The sequence below is a fragment of the Lynx rufus genome, unplaced genomic scaffold (genome assembly GCF_022079265.1).
Source record: "Lynx rufus isolate CCGP_SWC_20201006 ecotype Redwood Valley unplaced genomic scaffold, mLynRuf1.p SCAF_3, whole genome shotgun sequence".
NCBI classification, from domain to species: Eukaryota; Metazoa; Chordata; class Mammalia; order Carnivora; family Felidae; genus Lynx; species Lynx rufus.
Window position 1 is genome coordinate 36892423 of NW_025814845.1, and position 20692 is coordinate 36913114.

General features: G+C 37.8%; 1 protein-coding gene across 4 annotated transcripts; it reads right to left on the reverse strand.

Annotated features, from left to right (window-relative positions):
• Nucleotides 1-6152: 6152 nt before the first annotated feature.
• Nucleotides 6153-20245, reverse strand: COMMD8 (COMM domain containing 8). Of its 4 annotated transcripts, XM_047091496.1 has the most exons (9): nt 20170-20240; nt 18436-18594; nt 18137-18196; nt 17936-18013; nt 17362-17428; nt 15513-15668; nt 11240-11392; nt 8027-8182; nt 6153-6957 (listed from the first exon to the last, which is right to left on the reverse strand). In XM_047091496.1, the coding sequence occupies exons 5-9, from the start codon at nt 17389-17391 to the stop codon at nt 6937-6939; spliced, it is 516 nt and encodes a 171-aa protein (XP_046947452.1). In that variant the 5' UTR covers nt 17392-17428; nt 17936-18013; nt 18137-18196; nt 18436-18594; nt 20170-20240; the 3' UTR covers nt 6153-6936. The 4 variants fall into 4 exon arrangements, with proteins under 4 accessions (XP_046947452.1, XP_046947453.1, XP_046947454.1 ...); XM_047091497.1 differs by lacking the exon at nt 20170-20240 and having other exon boundaries at nt 18137-18237; nt 18436-19614; XM_047091498.1 differs by lacking the exons at nt 18137-18196; nt 20170-20240 and having other exon boundaries at nt 18436-19614.
• Nucleotides 20246-20692: the final 447 nt, after the last annotated feature.

Genomic DNA, 20692 nt, shown 5'->3' on the forward strand with positions numbered 1-20692 from the left:
TGTAAAATTTAATACAAAGCAAAATCCCTTTATTTGGAAGAAATTCTTTGCAGAATTATCCAACAATTGGGGAAAAAACACCAGCATTTTTCCAGAAGCTTATTTCTGTACCACTTTGATTTTGGGGGAAAAAAAAAATTCTTTAAGATGACACACCTTACAAACATTTGGACACACGGAGTGTTTATATATTATGAAAAAAAGAAGAAATTAAATCTTCTTGTATTCAAAACTGATGCCTAAAATGGACTTTAATAGCATCCATTTGTGAGGTGCATTATGTCAAATTTCTTTTAAAACCTCCACTGTAAATATGAATATTAGAGTTGGCCGATTTGTCCGTCTTTCCTAATTTGAAGACCTCCAACCTCCAAACTCATTGTGTCCCTTCAGAAATAATATGTTGATAAGAAAATAATGAACAGACTGAAGGTGTGAAGTTCATATATCCATTAATTGGTTAGCAGAATAGCTTTTCAGTGAGAGTCTAAATTCCAGCCTAGAGACGACGTTAACACCCATCTGGCAAAATACCTGGGATCAGCTCTTCATCAGCAGACCTTTGGCCTGCAGAGCTGCCAAGAATTGTAGAGACATCCTACCCTGGTTACTATTTCCAGAAGACTATGTTATGGAATGGAAAAAATAAATGGACAATCAGCTTTCTTAGAAAAATAACAAACATATATATAACATGTTTAGGATTTGCTATAAGAATTATAGATGAAGCCAACACAAGATAGGTATTTGTGTATCTGTGATGTAACTGGTATCAGCCAAGGACATGGAGAGATTGGAACCCCGTGCACTGTTGGTGGGACTCTCAAATGGTATAGTTGCTATGGAAAACAGTATAGAGCTCCTCAAAAAAATTAAAAATAGAATTGCCATATGATCCAGCAACCCCACTTCCAGGTATTTAACCAAAAGAACTGAAAGCAGGATCTTGAAGAGATATTTGCACTCCGATGTTCATTGCAGCATTAATCACAATGGCCAAGAGGCGGAAACAACCTGAATGTCCATTGATGGATTAATGGACAAAGAAAATGTGGCATATATATGCAATGGAATATTATTCAGCCCCCCAAAAGGAAACTGTCGTATGTTAAAACATGAATGAACCTTGAGGACATTATGGCAAAGCGAAATAAGCTAGTCACAGAAGGACAAATACTGCATGATTCCACTTCTATGAAGTATCTAACGTAGTCAAACTTGAAGAAGAAAGCACAATGGTAACTGCCAGGAACTGGAGGATAAGGAAATGAGGAATTGCTGTTCAATGGGTAGAGTTTCAGTGGTAGAAGATGAAAAAGTTCCAGAGATCTGCTGCCCAACAATGTGCAGTGAATTAACAATACTGTGCTACACACTTCAAAAATGGTCAAGAGATTTCAAGTCATGTGTTTTTTGCCATAATTGAAAGAAGAAGAAAAAAGATATCAAGTGGTATAGCCACTTTGAAAAGTGGTAGTTTTGAAATGTGGCAGTTTCTTACAAAGTTAAACTTGTCATATAAAATGATCCAGCAATCACACTCCTAGGCATCACCAATTTCCTTCAATAGGTGAATGGACAAACTGATATATCTACTCAATGAAATATAATTCAGGGATAAAAAAAATAACTTATCAAGCCACAAAGACATGGAAGAACCTTAAATGCATATTACCAAGTGCAAGAACCCAGTCTGAAGAGACTTGTATTGTATGATTCTAATTATATAACATTCTGGAAAAGGCAAAACTATAAACACATTATGAAATAATCACTGATTGTGGGGTCCAGAGGAAGGTGGAGGAAAGAATTAGTAAAGCACAAAGGATTTTTAGGGTGAACTATTCTGTAAAGTGGATTCATGACAGTAGGTATTTGCCAAAACAGAGCTATTCAACGAAGTAAAAATTAATGTATGCAAATTTAAAAATCATTTAGGTAGTCAAGCAATCCCAGCAAGAAATGCAGACTATGGCAAAAAGATGAACTGTATTACAAATGTATGAAACCACCTCACTGAAGGGGGGGGTGGGGAGCAGCTGGCACTGACCTAAGTAACTCTGGAAATGTGTGAAGTAAGACTAAAGGCAAAATAACTGCATATGATTCCTTCCAGGAAGATAATGTTGTTTCCCATATATTAACAATTATATATATATAGATATATATGTAAATATATGTACACACACACACACAAACACACACACTAGAATTGAACAATTAAGCAAATGTATAGTGGATGGTAAGAGTAAGGTTTCTTTTCTTTTTTTTTTTTTTTAGTGTTTATTTATTGGGGGGGGGGGGCATAAAGAGGGGTGGAGAGAAAGAGGGAGAGAATTCCAAGCATCAATGCAGGGCTCGAACTCACAAACTGTGAGATAATGACCTGAGCTGAAATCAAGAGTCGGACGCTTAACTGACTGAGCCACCCAGGCACCTGGGAGTCAGGTTTCTTACAGCTGTACTGTGAATTTACAGATAAGGAAGGGTAGCAGGTGAGAATGTGATCCTTGTGGTAATGGATTAGAGTTGAAGACATCAGGATGAACTTGTGTAGCTTAATATAGATATAGTTGATTATGTAAAGAAATATTTACAGATAGGTATACATACACAGCTTAGTTTACATACATATATTTCTTTGTTGTCAACTGAGGGTACTTAAACAATACCCCAATAACAATGAGCACATCTAGCTTGATTTCTATTACCATTCCTCAATAAAATGAACCAGGGATTCTTGGAGAAATGGTTGATTCTAGGACTGGGCAGGAAATAGGCAAAAGGAGCCTGGAACATACTGCCAGAAAGTTAAGGAAATAATATAAAAGAGCCAACTGAAAGAGCTCCCAATGGCCAAACCTGGAACAATTTGAATAGTAAATAGTATTGGATTATAACCATAAGTATAAATACCCATGAGTCCATATTATATAAAGGATTAAATTAATAGAAGAGACAAATCTGTGCAGATCTCCAAAAGGTTTATGTAAGTGCTCTGACCTTAAGAAGGGAGAGCACAACTTCCCATTTCTTAAATATGAGCCACACATAGTGACTTCCTTCCAAAGAGTACAATATGGAAAAATAGAAATAAAGAGTAACTTTACAGTAAGAAACCTGACAAACTACCTCAGCTAGGTAAGCAAAGTCAATGTCAAGTCACAAATCCTGTTAATAGTATGTACCCTCAATATGGTGTGTTGCAAATGGCACTTTACCTCTGTGATTTTCCTCCCCCAAACCCATAACCCCAGCTTAAGCATGAGAAAAACATTAAATTCCAACAGAGGGCCACCCTACAAAATACTTCACCCACACTTCTCAAACTGTAAAGGTCATCAAAAACAAAGAAAGGATGGGAAACTATCACAGCAAGAGAAGCTAAGGAGACATGACAACTAAATATGAAATCCTAGAACAGAAAAAGCACATCAGGTGAAAACTTAGGAAATCTGAATAAACTATGGAATTTAGTTGATAACAATGTATTGGCATCAGTTCATTAGTTATAACAAATGTACATACTAATATGTTAATAACAGGGGAAACTGGATGTGGGGTATAAGGGATCTTTCTATCCAATTTTTATGTGAATCTAGAACTAAAACTAAACTAAAAAAAAAAAAAAAAAAAGGTCCATTTAGAGAAGAAAAAAGAGTCACAGTTTGGGAGAAAATACCTGCAGGGCATATATGTGATAAAGACTTGTATCTAAGCTACCAAGAACTCCCAAAACTCAACACTAAGGAAATAACCCAATTTAGAAATGGGCAACAGATCTGAACAGACACTTCATCAAAGAAGATATACAGATGGCCAACAGCACATGCGACAATGAACATCATGTCATTACAGAAATAAAAATTATTAAAACCACAATGAGATACCACTGCACATGTATTACAGTAGCTGGAATGAAGATTGACCAAAGAATGTGTTAGGAAGTAAATGGAGGTGAATGAACTCTTCCAGACTTTGGAAATATCTCATTCCTCTAAGTATTCACTCTAAAGGAAGCATATATCCATACCAAGGTATACATAAGAATGTTCACAGGATTCTGTGTTATGTAATATACATAAAGTTTTAAACAACCAAAATATCCTTTAACGTGAATAAAAACATATGGTAAAACTCTACAACTGAATACTTCTCAACAATACAAAGAAGTGAACTATTGATATATGCAACAACATGGATGAACCCAATACTGAAGGAAGCCAGATTAAAAGAAAAGGTACATACTATATGATTCCACTGATATTAAACTCTTGAAAGTGTGGAGTACTCTACAAGTGGCAGGAAGCAGATCAGTGGTTGTGGCGGGGGTGGGGGAGTGGAAGAGTAGGGATTACAAAGGAATAGGAGGAAACTTTCAGGATTGCCATGTTCACAATCTTTTTTTTTTTTTTTTTTTTTTTTTTTTTTTTTTTTTTTAAATTTTTTTTTCAACGTTTATTTATTTTTGGGACAGAGAGAGACAGAGCATGAACGGGGGAGGGGCAGAGAGAGAGGCAGACACAGAATCGGAAACAGGCTCCAGGCTCCGAGCCATCAGCCCAGAGCCTGACGCGGGGCTCGAACTCCCGGACCGCGAGATCGTGACCTGGCTGAAGTCGGACGCTTAACCGACTGCGCCACCCAGGCGCCCCCATGTTCACAATCTTGATAGAGGTGATTCTTTCATGGTGTATGTATGTCAAAATTTACCTGACTGTACACTTTAAATAAATGAGTTTATAGTATATCAGTCAGATCTCAATAAGGTAGTTAAACATACTAATGGAGTGATAAATAAGGTAGTGAGAGGAATAAGTAGAGCAAGATTTTCTGCTTCTCAATGGAAATACTGCATGGAGGGCTGAAATTCAGAAGGCCCTTAGATAAGTACACATCTTCCTCAACTTATGATGGGGTTACATCCCAAAAAACCCACCATAAACTGGAAATACCATAAGTCAAAAATGCATTTAATACACCTCACCTACCAAACATCGTAACTTAGCCTAGCCTACCTTCAGTGTGCTCAGAACACTTATGCTAGCCTACAGCTAGGCAAAATCATCTTAACACAAAGCCTATTCTTTAATAAAGTGTTGAACACCTCATGCAATTTACTGAATACTGTACTCAAAGTGAAAAACAATGATTATATGGGTACAGGATGGCTGTCAGTGTATCGGCTGTTTATCCTCATGACTGCATGGTTCCCTGGTAGCTGCAGCACAGCCACTGCCCAACATCAGGAAAGAATGGTGTCCTGGATATTACTAGGCCAGGAAAAATCAAAATTCAAAATGAAAAAAAAAAAAAATCAAAGTATGATTTCTACCAAATGCATATTGCTTTTGCACCAGTCAAGTCAAAGAATCTTAAGTCAAATGATCGTACATCAGGGACCATCTGTACCATTTAAAGTGCTAGCCTATAAACTGCCTCTGGTCCTTAACGACACAAGGAACTTGCACAGGAAGTAAGTCACCTACCTCCCAAGCACACTGTTTAGTTCAGCTGATTTTTTTCCAAAATTAACGTTTCTCAATGAAAAAAGCAATATGCTGATGAAACGCTCTAGCTTAAGCTCCTCATGTAATCATTGACCTGTAACAAATAGTCCACAGACTGGCATTAGTTTAGGGACACATTTTGAGTAGCGCTGCCTAGGTCACACACAGATGTTCTTTTAACCTCTCTAAGCCTATCTTCATCTGTATGATGAGATAACTGCTCTGATGAGCTACAAAGCTTGCAGATAGCAGGTTCTGATCAATTATGCGCCACTGCTTTATGTAGACAGTGTTTTAAAATAAAGCCATATGTAAAAATGAAGTGTCATTTTTTATTTGTTCCGAACGCTTGGGTTGTTTTTCAATATTTATTTTGAGAGAGAGAGCGCATGTGCGCAAGAGTGAGGTAGGGGCAGAAAGAAAGGAAAAGAGAGAATCCCAAGCAGGCTCCGCACTGCCAGCATGGAGCCCAACGCAGAGGGCTCCATCCTACCGACTGAGATCATGACCTGAGCCGAAATAAACAGCTGGATGATTAACTGACTGAGCTATCCAGGCGCCCCAGAATGCTTGTTTTTAAAGTTAACTGAAATTAAAAATGGCTTGTTTTCCAGTGAAAACTATTAACTTCAATATTAAGGGTTTATAACAAAAATGGACTTATATTTAATATTAGCTAATATTTGAATAGTTATATACACACTATACAACGACATCTATTCTCTTTATCACAGCACACCCTCCCAATCAGACACAGAAATGCAGAAGTAACAGTGTTATTTTCATTTTTTCCTATTCTAGTAATATTTTAATAATTCATAAACTCAAAACTGTTCACACAATTTTAATTACTTTTTCTTGTTCATGTCTGAAGAAGAGCTTCTTTCTCTAAGAAATTTACATTTTATAATCTTTCCTTTGAAATATAAGAAAGATATGGAATCTCCTGAGTTATATATGCAGCTTATACATTCTTTAAAAGTTATTTTTTAAAATATTACAAATTAATCATATATATCCATAATACACATCCTTGCTATTCATATATTCCTTTAAGCAACATTCAAGTATATTTGTGCTTTGTATGTTTACATTACTTTAGAACCTATTTTCAACTTTCAATAAAACTGTATATCTATAAAGATTTCTCAAATATTTAATAAATGGGGCAAAACAGCCATTACGAAAATATAAACTGCTATTATAGCTTTCTCATCTATCATTTTTATGCATTTCCAGTCAACCATGTCATTTCCTATTCTTTAGGGAAGCTGATAAATTTTTATCTTTGCAATCTCAACACTGTTGCTTTCTCAGCACAGCATAAGAGTCCGTATATTGCAGGTTTTCTGAACACACAGTATTCACTCGGCCGTTATCAGGTGTAGCAGTGAAATCTGATAGTGTTGGTATTCATCATTTCCAGTTATTTCAACTGCAGGACCACCTTAAAACACAAAGTCGGGGGGAAAAAAATCAGGTTATTCCAAAATGATGCCAATCTCTGCTTAATGAAATGCTTTGAAATCTCTGAAGAAGGGCCTGGAGAACTGATAACAAGCAAGCACAATGCCCAGGAGCACGCCTGCCAGGATCCATGGCTCTGAATCAATTAACATTTACATTGGGCCGCACCACACACCCTTTCAGACAGCCCCATACGAAAGCAAGCCAGGCTGCCAATGTGGTTACTGGGCATGTGGACCAGTCATCATGGCACTAGAATCGGCATCTGCAGAGTATAGAGGAAAACTGAGGATAGCAGAGTTTAAAAGAGGTAAGGCTAAGAAGGCTAGTCAGTGGCAAGAAAAGGTGGTTAGAGTATCTGGCATTAATCATGGATTTCAGATCACACAGAAAAAGCTGAGCAATAATGAAAGGAACATACATATACAAAGACAGTTATTTTCTGACAGCAGCAGTTTGTACTGTTTAAGTATTTTTCTCGTTAAATAAACACTGGGAATTGTTCCTGTTATTTAGCCAACCCTTTGTAAATGCAAAATTTTTACTCATTCATTAGTCATATCTTATCCCTACCTGATTTTGTCATAATAACTACAAGCCATATTTTGTCTCTCATTCTTAGAGGATTATAAAAGCAATTTTATTTGTCCAGTTAAATAAGACACTCTTTTCTTCAGGATCACAGCTATTTATAATCATAAAAACTCTTTAGAATCACAGCCCCAAGGTAAAAATTTATTTTTAGCATTACTGAGCACTGGGGCAAACAAAATCTAGCTGTGAGAACAGCACTACTATTCTATCAAAAATGACTACTTGATAAGTTAGGCTCAAAACTAAGCAGTCAAAATTACAAGTTGTAATTTTTTTAATATCTAAAACTAGAGATGCAGAACAGATCAACAAGGTATTTTCTGTGCTTGACATAAAAGATCAGAAACAAAAGAAATATTAAAAGTCAATTATGAGTTTTTCTTCTATTGCTCTAAGGGTATCTATCAGTCAACACTTAAACATTTTAAACCACACAGCACAATTAAAACAAATACCTTATTAGCTGCTTCCAAGGAATTTATTAGATTCTGCAGCTCTTCTTTACTCATTTCGACAGAATATGGTTTGACTTCACCATTTTCTTTTACGTCTAGAGTAAGGTTTAAAAGTGGCATTTGTAACGTAGCAATCTTGTCACTAGACAGTGCAAGCTGTTTAAAATGAGGAAAATACTAATTAATAAGTAGTAAAAAAAAAGAATATATTAAATATACATCAGAGCTTATTAACAATACAAGAACACTCCTGTTTGCTATCAAATACAGGAAAAGGAGGAAGAAACAAAGAAACCCCCGCCAAACCAACACATACATGAAGAACAGAAAGAGAAAGGAGGATGAATAGAGAGGATGCGGACTGGGAAAAAAGGACAACCAGTCCAAATTTCGTAGCATAAGCAGCAATCCGGTGCAGAGATATGGCCGGGAAGGACTGAATGGGTCCAATGCATCAAGAAACTGAGAATTCTTTTTTTTTTTTTTTTAATTTTTTTTTTTAATGTTTATTTATTGAGACAGAGAGAGACAGAGCATGAACAGGGGAGGGGCAGAGAGAGAAGGAGGCACAGAATCTGAAACAGGCTGCAGGCTCTGAGCGGTCAGCACAGAGCCCGACGCAGGGCTCGAACTCACGGACCATGAGATCATGACCTGAGCCGACGTCGGACGCTTAACCGACCAAGCCACCCAGGCGCCCCAAGAAACTGAGAATTCTTAAAGACGTGTGAAGAAACCGAGAGGATGAAAGTCCATGTACAAGGATACAACCAAAAACACTGGTAAAGCCTGGGAAATTAAGACGCTTAATTCACAATCAGCCAATTCTCTACCAAATTATTGTTAAACACATTATCAAGATACCACTTTCAATTAGAGTCACTCAGCAAAAACACTCATTTTCCCTACTTCTTATTTTCTGTCTACAGAGAATCCTAGAAGAAACAGAAGAACCAAATATTTATGATACTAATACTTTTTGAAACAAGCGCCATGGCTTCATTGGCAGATGGCAAAGGAAAAATCAAATTTTCCTGGAATCTGTGCTAGAAAACACCACAATAAGTGAATCTTTGAAGTGCTATTACTTGCAAAAATTTACTTACACAATGAATGGTAAGGAACTACTTCCCTAACGAACAACCTCTAAGTCCACCCTCGGCGTGCACACACTGTAGAATTCAATCCTCACATACCTCCTCCGTTTTCTCTTCAAAAACCAGGGCTCATCATATCTGAGATTTAGAAGTATCAAAGATGGGGCGCCTGGGTGGCTCAGTCGGTTAGGCGACCGACTTCGGCTCAGGTCATGATCTCACAGTTCGTGAGTTCGACCCCACGTCGGGCTCTGTGCTGACAGCTCAGAGCCTGGATCCTACTTCAGATTCTGTGTCTCCCCCCTCTCTCTACCCCTCCCCTGCTCACACTCTGTGTCTGTCTCTCAGTAATAAATAAACGTTAAAAAAATTTTTTTTTTAATTTAGAAGTATCAAAGATGGTCTACGTTATAGATAATTGTCTTCTTCAGTGTGTCCAATAAGTGGTTTCTCAGTCTATGCTTGAATACCACCAATGATGAACGTGCTACCTCAAGAAGAGGTTAAAATAATCTTCAGATACTGATAGGTGTTAAAACATTTTCCTTAGGTTGAATGTGAACTCGTCTTATTTCAAACTATGTACCTTAAACCTTAACCTTTGTCCTAGCCGCTGTAGCCACAGAGCGTATATCAAGTCCCTCATCCATAGAGATGATTTCTAGTCCTCTAAAGAGAACTATCATTTTTCTTTTTTTTTTTTTTTTTTTTAATTTTTTTTTTTTCAACGTTTATTTATTTTTGGGACAGAGAGAGAAAGAGCATGAATGGGGGAGGGGCAGAGAGAGAGGGAGACACAGAATCGGAAACAGGCTCCAGGCTCCGAGCCATCAGCCCAGAGCCTGACGCGGGGCTCGAACTCCCGGACCACGAGATCGTGACCTGGCTGAAGTCGGACACTTAACCGACTGCGCCACCCAGGCACCCCAAGAACTATCATTTTTCTACTAAGTTTTCTCCTTTCCCCAAATGTTTGAAAAAACCTTCATGATTTTAAGTTCCTGTTCATTCTTTTCTGGTTTGGCACTAATTTGTTTAAGTATCTCTTAAATTTGGCAACCAGAACTAAAAGCATTAATAACTAAATTAACTAAAAAGTGAAATGAATAAAAATAGAATTAGAACTACCCACTGCTTGAAACACTGCATTTCTATCAACAAAACATAAGACTGAATCATCATACTGCTGACTCAAGCCACATTTGGTAAATCAAAACAACTAAATATTCTCATACATATTACTTTTGGCCTACCTCTCATATCTTTTATATTAAGTTGGTTTTATTTATATAAAAATCCTCTATCTAGGTTATCTCTGCTTTATTGTGCTTCATTTGGCCCATCGCTGTAATTTGCTACAAAATAATTTTAAACTTTGTATTATATTAATATAATGTATTTTAGATTTGATAAGCATAATATTCATAAAAGACTGGGCCAAAACCAGAATCACAGAGACCTCCTCCCTGGATAACACAAATACATCTGGCTTTGGTTGTTTATCCAGCTATGGCCCAAGTAACTATGTAACTGTTCCACATTTTTCTCCACTTTATCCACAAAGACAGTATGAGACACTTTATCCAGGATCATGCTGAAATGAGGAAACGCAATATGTTTCAACACAACGTGTTTCAACACAACCTCCTCATTGAGGTCTATGTATCCTATACAGCATGGAAAGTTGGTCTGAAATTGTTTTTTATGAATCCTATTGATCATGAGTCTCTTTTTCAAAATGTTCATTAAAGTTAACTTTTAATAATACATAGATTTTCCCCTGAAGACAGAATCACATTTACCAATCTCAGGAAGACTATAATAAAGGCTAGAAAGTTCTAGCAAAAAATATACGTTGAATACATACTACTCCACTATTTAAGATATTTAATGATTCACAGCTCTAGTTAATTAAATTTATTATCAATGTAATTTTATTACATATTTTTGGATGTCTGTACTGTACATATGCATAAATAATGTAAAAAATGTAATTTTTGACACTGTATTCTTAAAATAACAGAAATTTTAGATCTATATTATGAAAAAGAATAAATATTTCTTTCCATTCAAAAAATGAGATAAAAAAAATACATGCCTATAAACAGATTCTCACCTTTAACTGCCAGTCAAAATCCTGTAGCTGTGCAGAAGAAATATCAACTATTTCTTCTAACAGAGCCTTCTTGATTTCATCTTTCCTACTTTTCAAGCATTTCATGATAGCTTCTTGATGAAATGAATTCAACTGATTCAACTGCTGAAATATCTATGAAAATAAACAGAAAGTAAGTGAAAGGGCCTTTCTGTTTAAAATGTAAACATATAGCTCCACTCCCCTTTCACAACCCCTTTAAAATGATAGTAAAAGAAAAAAAAAAAGACTTCTGTACCTAGAATAAGATGAGAATGTGTAACTGACAAACAAGAGATTTTTGCAAAACAAAAAGGTAAAGGGCTGACTGATGAAGTAGCATGAAAGCAAAGACCACGAATGCTGGCATAGCTAGATTAATATCAGACAATGTAGCCTTTAAGAAGTATTACAAGAAATAAAGAATGGCAAAAGGACCATTCAACAGAAAGAACAATCATAAATTTGTGTGCACCCAATAAAAGAGCTTCAAAATATATAAAGTAGCAAAACTTGGCAGAACTAAAAAAAGAAATCAGTAGGTCTAATTAGATTTATTAGATTTATAATTACAATGTTAACACATCTCCCAGTAACTGACAGCAAAGCACACAAAACAATCATAAAGATTAGAATCAAAAAAATACTATCTTCTTTAACCTAATTGACACGCAGAACATTATACTCAACAACTACAGAACATACTATTTTCAAATATATGTGGAACATTCATCAAAATGAACCATAAGACAAGACATGCAGCAAATCACAACAGATTTCAAAGGACTGCAATCAAATTATATATATATTTTTACCATGGTATAATTAAATCATAACTGATTACAAAAAATCTCCAAATACTTGAAAATTATACAACATAGTAACACAGTACTAAGGAAGATAGAAAGTCAATCTTGCATAAACTCTTTCAGAGAATAAGAAAAGAGAAAAAATACTTCCTAATTCATTTTATTAGACCAGAATAAAACTTAACACCCTGAGAAGGACATTACAAAGAGAAAAACTATGGGCCAATATCACTCAAAAACAGATTCAAAAGTCCTAAATAAGATATTGGCAAATCAAATCAAGAAATACATAAAAACATAATACATGATGACCAAGTGGTGTTTATTTTGGCAATGCAAGGTTAATTTAGCATTTATATATCCAATGAAAGACACCACATCAGCAAAATAAAGAAGAAAAAAATAACAAATTTAGGAAAAAAAATTAAATAAAATTCAATACCCATTAATGATAACAATTCTCAGCAAAGTAGAAACTGTAGGAAACTTCTTTAATCTTATAGTATACATCTATAAAACCACACAGCTAACACAATAAATGATAAAATTGTGACTCCCTAAGATCAGGAATAAGACACTGCTTTTCGTTTCAACACTGTCTTAAAGGTGTCAGGCACTGCAATAAGGTAAGAAAAAAAATGGGTATTAAAATCTAAAAAGAAAAGGATTGTACACACAAAAGAAATAAATCCAGAAAAATGTTTTATAAGCCATTAAATAAATTTTTTTAAATTGTTGGAAATGGGGTAAAGATATAAAAATTGCTTCTATATACCAGCAATAAACAAGTGGAGAACAAAATTAACACCAAAAGTATCAATTACTAAAAAATAAATCTAAAAAAATATTTGCAAGATCTCTATACTGAAAACTGCAAAATAATAGAGAAATTGAAGTACTCCAAATAAATGGAATGTTATTCCATGTTCGTGGATTGGGAAGATTGATATTAAGACATAAATTCTTTGCCAAATGATTTTAGAGATTCAGTGCAATCTCCATGCTGCAAACCGAATGATGTCACTTCAAAATTCTTATGTTGAAATTCAAACCTTCACTGTAATGATATTCAAAGATGGGGCCTTCTGAGAGGTAATTAGGTTTAATAGGTCATAAGGGTAGGGCCTTCATGATGGGATTAGTGCCCTTATAAAAAGAAACATAAGAAAGAATGCTTCCCTCTCCCTTTGCTATATGAGAAACACACCAAGAAGGCAGTCTGCAGCCAGGAAAAGGGTTCTTGACAGGGAATCAAATCAGCCAGAACCTTTACTTTGGACTAACTTACCAGACTCTAGAATTGTGAGAAATAAATTCTTGTTGTTTAAGTTACTCAGTCTATGGTATTTTGTTATGGCAGCCCAAGCTGACTAATATCCATCAAAATCCCAGGGTTTTTTTTGTTGTTGTTGAAATTGACAAACTGACTTTAAAATGTACATGAAAATACATAGGACCTAGAAGAGCCAAAGCAATCTTGAAGAAGCATGAAATTGAAAGTCTTCTATTATCAAGACTATGTAACATAGCTTTAATTCTACAGTAATTAAGACAGTGTAGTATTGGGAAATATAGACTAGACTAATGGAGTAGAATAAAGAGTCCAGATACAGACCAACACATATACAGCTACCTGATTTACAACAAAGGCTGCACAGAAATTCTATGGGGCAAGGACGGTCATTTCAATAAATGGTACTGGGTCAATTGGCTATTGATATGAAAAAATGCGAACTCGACCCTTAACCCACACACAAATATTAATTCAAAATGCACCAGTAACATAAATGTGAGAGCTTCTACAAGAAAACTAACAAAAAAATCTCCATGACTTGGCACAAGTATTTGTTAAACAGGACTTTAATAGCACTAACAATCAAAAGAAATGTTGACAAAACTGGACTTGATTAAAATTCAGAACTTCTGTTGACAAAAAGACACCATTAAGAGTGAAAAGGCAAGCCACATAATGGAAGAAGATGTTTAAAATACATAGCTCTAACAAAGAACTCCCACCCAGAATATCATCCAAATCAAAATGAATATACATAAACTACATTTTTTATAAGCGAGCAACCTACACAAACATGCCAAAATAACTTTTTACCAAGGTACAAAAGGCATTCAATGGAAGGACACCCCATTAATTTCACTTCAAGATATCTATCCTAGAAAAGGTGGCCAATATGCTATTTGTTTTACGTTTTTTTTTTTAGTATGAAATTTATTGTCAAATTGGTTTCCATACAACACCCAGTGCTCATCCCAACAGGTGCCCTCCTCAATGCCCATCACCCACTTTCCCTTCTCCCCCACCCCCCATCAACCCTCAGTTTCTCAGTATTTAAGAGTCTCTTATGGTTTGACTCCTTCCCTCTCTGTAACTTTTTTTTCCCCCTTCCCCTCCCTCCTGATCTTCCATTGAGTTTCTCAGAATCCACATGTGAGTGAAAACATGGTATCTGTCTTTCTCTGCCTGACTTATTTCACTTAGCATAACTCTCTCCAGTTCCATCCACATTGCTACAAGTGGCCAGATTTCATTCTTTCTCTTTGCCAAGCAGTATTCCATTGTATATATAAACCACATCTTCTTTATCCATTCGTCAGTTCATGGACATTTAGGCTCTTTCCATAATTTGGCTATTGTTGAAAGTGCTGCTATAAACATTGGGGTACAAGTGCCCTTATGCATCAGCACTCCTGTATCCCTTGGGTAAACAGTATGTGTATAAGGAGACACACACAAGATATCAGTAGAAGCACTATACATAATAATGAAAGAGGCAAGGATCTAATGGTTCATCAGGAGGCCAGAAAAAGAAGTCCTGCTAATCCTATCATCAAATACTATAAGAAATTAAAATATAAGAACCAGATCTACATTTACCAATACTGACAAGTCTAAAACAATATCCCATAAAAAATTACAAATGGATACATATGTTATCATTTACAAGTTACACATTCAAACAGCTCAAATAATTGTATACATTGCTTAAAGACATAAACATTCCTACAACATGGAATACAAAACATGTATACCAACAAGTTGTGATCTCTTGGGGAAGGGAGGCATGCCAGGTGGTATTTGGGTATATTTATAATACCTTGTTTCTAAAACAAACACACAAACCTGTAATACATAAAGTAAAATGTTAACAACTGTTTAATTGTGATAATGCGAATGTAGGTATCAGTTACCTAACTTCTGGTTTTCTTCTACATGATTTAAATGTATCACAATTCTAAAAACATAAACAACCAAGAGAACCAGAACTTCCCCAATAAGATTTGCCTACTCAAAATTATGATGTTTTTGTTAATATAACATATGCTTACTGATGATGGCTCCTGTATGATATAGTGCCCTAAAACCAACTTGAGAAAAAAGTTAACACTACTTATTATTTATTATGAGATACAGAAATTTGGAGTGAAGTTACCTCTTCATCAGGTAAATTTTTACCAACTACAGCTTTGAAAAATTTGGTAATATCTTCTAGAACATTCTTCCATTCTGTCGAATCCCAAACACTGTGATAATCCTGGTAGAGAGGATAAGCTCGGCCACAAATGCCATCAATTATTTTATGAAGCAGCTAGAGAGAAAAGAAAGTAAGTGAATTATAAGTAAACTTACAAAACAGACTTATCTTCCTTGTAGGAAACAAATGCTGTTGGGAGCAGCTCATGTTACCCACAAGAGCAGCTGAAGATTGAAATGTAACTATTTTTAACATTACTCTTATTAATTAAAAATTAAAGCTCCAATAAAAATCCCAGACTTTCTAAAATTCTGTCCACTTTCAGAAGCTGAAATAATTTCATAGACACATTGTTGTTTCTCCAATAATCCTGAAAGGATGATGGTGAATATAAAAGTTTCACCTTGGGATTCCTTAGACATTGTATTTATACCAATAATAATAATAATAATAATAATAAAGTATGACTTTTAGATCAAAGTTTTTTACTGTAGATCTATAAATTTCATTTCCCCTTGCCTCCATTTTCACAGCATTCACACTCACTTGTTTTGGTCCACTCCAAGAAAGTCGTCAGTGCCTTTATCTTCTTTTTTTACATTCCTGTCCCTGTACCGTACCTTAGTATCGGTAATAGAAATCCTAACATATATATAACTGAACATAGTGACTAAGACTGAATTTTTGAATAAAACTGTCTAGTTTCAATCCTAGTTCCACTACTTAATTAGTTTTATCAAGTTATTTCGATGTTCTGTGCCTGTTCCGTGTGTAAAATGAGGCGATCATCTAGCTACATTATGCTGTTGTAAGGAGTACATGCAAATTACTTGGCACATTCCTAGCATGTATAAAACACTTACACACTGCTAGCCATTGTTACCATTCTTCTTATTATTGTTATTATCACTATTACTACCACCACCCCCACCACTACCGGTATTACGTTCCACGTCTTTAACATACATTAACTGATTGCCTACTATGTCAGCACTATTCGAGATAAATGATTAACATGGCTTTCTTTCCCAGGGGATATTTGTGTCTTGTTAAAAGAGTATCTGAACCCAAATAATCTGGAAAATTATTTTAAACAACAAGTCTTCCAAATCTTTTCCCCTGGACCATAGTCCACTTCATTTTAAGCAGTAACTCTTCCCCTTGTAAGACCACACATATCAGAACAGAAATGAGCAACTGGTAACTCCACTTCCAAATGATGGCTAATGCCCTCTATGAACAGACCTTTTATTTACCATACATCCACCAACAGTCTCAATTTGAAATTCATTCCAAATTCTCTACACATATCCCATGTTATCCCAAACTGCCCCCACGCTAAAGCAAAACACAGAGCTCAAACTGATAAAGTACTATCTTCTGGAATATAAATGTTTTTAGTCATTCATTCATTAATGTTTTGTATTCACATGTACAAAATAGGTAATGAGCACTTCACTCCATTTGTTAAACAAGTTAATGGAAATACAAAGCAAATATAACTGTAATGGATACCACATATGGAGCCCTGACTGAGTACCAAGCATTGCGTTCATCCTCACTACAACCCTATACAGGGGGTAAGTCTTGTTATTATCCCCGTTTTACAAATGAAAAAACTGAGGATAAACAAGATTAAGGTGCTACCATATCAGAGCTTTAGTCCATTACAGAAAGACAAACATAAATACATAAATGCAATTTAGAATGGGAGGAACTATATTATAAATTTATAGAAAGTACAAAGAAGCACAGAGAAGAAGAGAAAGGGCTGCTTTTAAAAGAATAAAATGAGGATATCACCTACCCACATTATGTTGTTGTAGTACTTGGCCATTTAAAGAAGAGAGAAGAGCATTTCTAGTCACCAGCAACTGCATATGCATAAAAGAATAAAGTGAACAATCACATGTTCAATTTGAAAAAAAGGATACAAGGCTGGAGAGGTGAGTGGAGGCCAAATCATAAAGGGCCTTGTATACAGGGTCCAGGCTTTAATTGTCTCAACAGGGAAGCAACCTGTTCACATATTTGCATTATGTTTCCATAAATTTCCCAACAAGTTGGGAGATACAAGGAGAGAAAAGGAAAAGAGAGCTGGTGAGACCAAACGCCCCTTGCCTTCTCTTTACCAGGAAGAAATTAGATGGGGGGAAGGAAGGGCGGGCGGCTAAATAGTTGAGGACACTCAAAATGGGGGCAGTACTGAGGTAAAAGAGACTGAAAAGGAGGAAAGACCAAGGATGATACTCAGAATTTTAGGCTGAGTGACTGGGTAAACAGTGGTTCTCCAAACCAAAAATGAGGCTATAATCACAGGAAGAATAGTTCCAGGGGGAAAGACAAGGAGTTCAGCCAAGGACACACTGAATTTGAGGTACCTGGGGTGTGTCTAAGCAGGAGCCTGACACCCAAGGAAGAGATTCTTTGCTGGATGCAGGGATCTAGGCGTCATCAACCTACATGATGAGAAAGGTTATGGGCCTTACTAAGAAGCAGGGAGAAAGACGACAGGAGCAGGAAGCTAACACAAAGACTCACAACCAACAGATCTGAACATATGTTTCACCTTTGCCACTTACTAGTTTGACAACCTTGGGCACGGTACTCCAACTCTCTCTGCTGACATTTTGGTTTCCTCACTTGTAAAATCACAGGAGAGTTAAGATGGTTGTTCCTGATCCTGATAAAAATTAAGTTTGTTCCCTTCCACCTCCCCCTCCCCCCCACTTTCCCCATTACAAATGGAACAGAGGAAAAAAGAAGTCTTAAATGAGGGGCTTTTAAGGCTGTCTACCCCACACGCCTCTATCACACTACATAGGGTAAGCCCCCACTCCCACCTGTCACCCATTGTAAATGGAACACAATAGGGACTTACTCCGAATTGCCAATCATTTACACTTAAGGCCAGTCCATCGAAGCTTGGAATCCAGACAACTGTCCCCCATGATTAAGCAGAGTTCAGTATGCATTAATTCCTTCCCTCAGCGGACACTGTTCAAGAACCCACCTTGAGCCAGAACACAAATCTGAAGAACTGGGAATGTAAAACAAAGTTATCTACCCTGAAGGAGTTCAGAATAAGAGAGAGACCAGAGTCAAGCCAACGGGTCAAGAAGTTGTGTAAGTGCCCAAATTGTTGGGCAACAGAGGAGATGGAAGTAAACATACTTATATATTGATTACAATACAATGTATTAATTGGTTGACTTCTGAGGACAAACAACCTCCGCTCCCAGACCTAATGCTGCAGCTCAATTCTGCATATATTGCTTTCTTTCAGGGATGGGCAAATTTCCTTCAGGTCTACGTTTTTCTGCTTGAAAGTTCAAGGGGGAAAGTCTCACTTCTCAGTCAGATTTTCCTCTTACAGCAACCACTGGGTTTTCTCCTCCTTTCACAGCCCACAGTAATTACATAAATGCAATTACTGCCTCCACATTTCATTTTCCACACTCAAAACTGCCAATGCCTTTGGTATTAAGGCTAAATAACAAGCGTGGCATATAGACTCGAGCCACCTGACTTTCTACTCGCCTGCCTAGCCTTAGACTCCCTGCCCTGCTTCTCACTCTGAATTTCAGCCTCCAAGAATTCGAGCAGGTCCTCAAAGCCCGCAGAGGCTGGTTTCCTTTTTCTAGCCTTGTAGCTGCTATTCCTCTGCCTAAAGCATTCTCTCCCTTCTAGCCTGTCTAGTCCGACTCGTCCTCTGGAACTCAACCTAGAAATTGAGACGTTCCTTTTCCGGAACGCCTCTCCTTGTCCCTTCAAATCTGGGTTGCTACCTGTCCCACAAGCTGGTTACTGGATAATTCAGTTTGGTTTCCTTATTAGATACAAGCTCCAGCAGAGTACGGGCTGTATCTCACTCACTGTTTTACCTTATCCCATTTGGGCACTCAGCACAAGGCCCACTTAAGTGAAAAGCTGGCCGAACAAACGAACGAGGCTCTTTCCAGATCCCTTACAGCCAGGTTACTTCTCAGGCCCAAGGTTTCAACGTATATGTCACCTCCTGAGAGACAGGCCACCTTGGACCACCCTACCGAAAGTAAGTTGCCCAGTTATTGGGAGTACTTACCAATTTGTTTTGTGCAGCCCTCCAGGGGGCAGGGTGTGCTTCTCTACGTCCCCATGTCCCCAGCCTATCCCCGGCACCTAGCACCGTGCCTGGTGCACGGGCAGCATTCCGGCGTGCGTGGTGTACGAATGAATGAAATGAGATGCTGCACACCACCGGCTCCACGTTGTAAGTTTTTCAAATACTACGGTGGGGACTCCGCTCCCCAGCCCAGAGTCAGCGGGTCCTGGGCCGCGCCGGGGAGCTGACGGGCCACCCCCACCCAGGTGCGAGCAAAGACGAGGAGTCAGCTCGCAAAGCCCCTAGAGGGGCGGCTTCAAGCGGGGGCGTGGAGGTGGCGCCCAAAGCGTCGGCCTTCTCAGCTCTCCAGGGGCAGCAGGGGGCCGTGCACCCGACTTGACGCCCCCTTCCCCGTCCCAGCTCTGGGCAGCCCGGGCGAGCCCAGCCAGCGCGTCTCGATCAGACCGGGCCAGACCTGCACGCCGGGGCGTCCCAGGGCCCCGCCTGCCACGCCGCCCGCGCTCTCCTCACCTGCGGGCCCAGCTCGGCTGGAAGCTTCTGCAGCTGCCACAAGGGCGTCCCCTCTTCCGGCTCCATCCCAGTACCAAGTAGGAACCTAGGTCACATGACAAGGCCCGGTCGCGCCTCACGAGCGACGGCTCAGCCACGTGACTCTCTCGGGTGGGCGGGGGCCGAGCGTGGAGACGCAGGGGCTCTCGTGCGCGTGCGCAGAGACACAGCCGGCGCTTTCCCTGTAACTAAGGAAATTCCCTTTTCCTCCTGGAGTAAGTTTGCTAAACACACTTATTATATTGAAAGCAAATTTGCAAATCTCGCAAGCACGTTGCAACTTTGTTCAGAGTTCTGTCGAACTTTCTCTGCACTCCTTAGAAAGCCGTCTAATAAGAGTAACCCTGTTTTGAGCTCAGGGCCATTGTCCCGGAGGCTTGGCATGTGTCTCTTTTTACTATTCTAATTGGAAGGTTAAGTGACGGTTTACCTGTGTGCAAGATACTTTATATAGATTATCTGGTACTATTTTCATCCCCATTTC

Excerpts from the sequence above, each read along its gene's own strand:
- COMMD8 (XM_047091495.1), bottom strand. The coding sequence starts at position 20,235 with ATGGAGCCGGAAGAGGGGACGCCCTTGTGGCAGCTGCAGAAGCTTCCA. Across the intron at positions 15,669-20,169 it reads CAGCCGAGCTGGGCCCGCAG|CTGCTTCATAAAATAATTGA; the intron begins GTGAGGAGAGCG and ends TTTTCTCTCTAG. Across the intron at positions 8,183-11,239 it reads ATTTTGACTGGCAGTTAAAG|CTTGCACTGTCTAGTGACAA; the intron begins GTGAGAATCTGT and ends CATTTTAAACAG.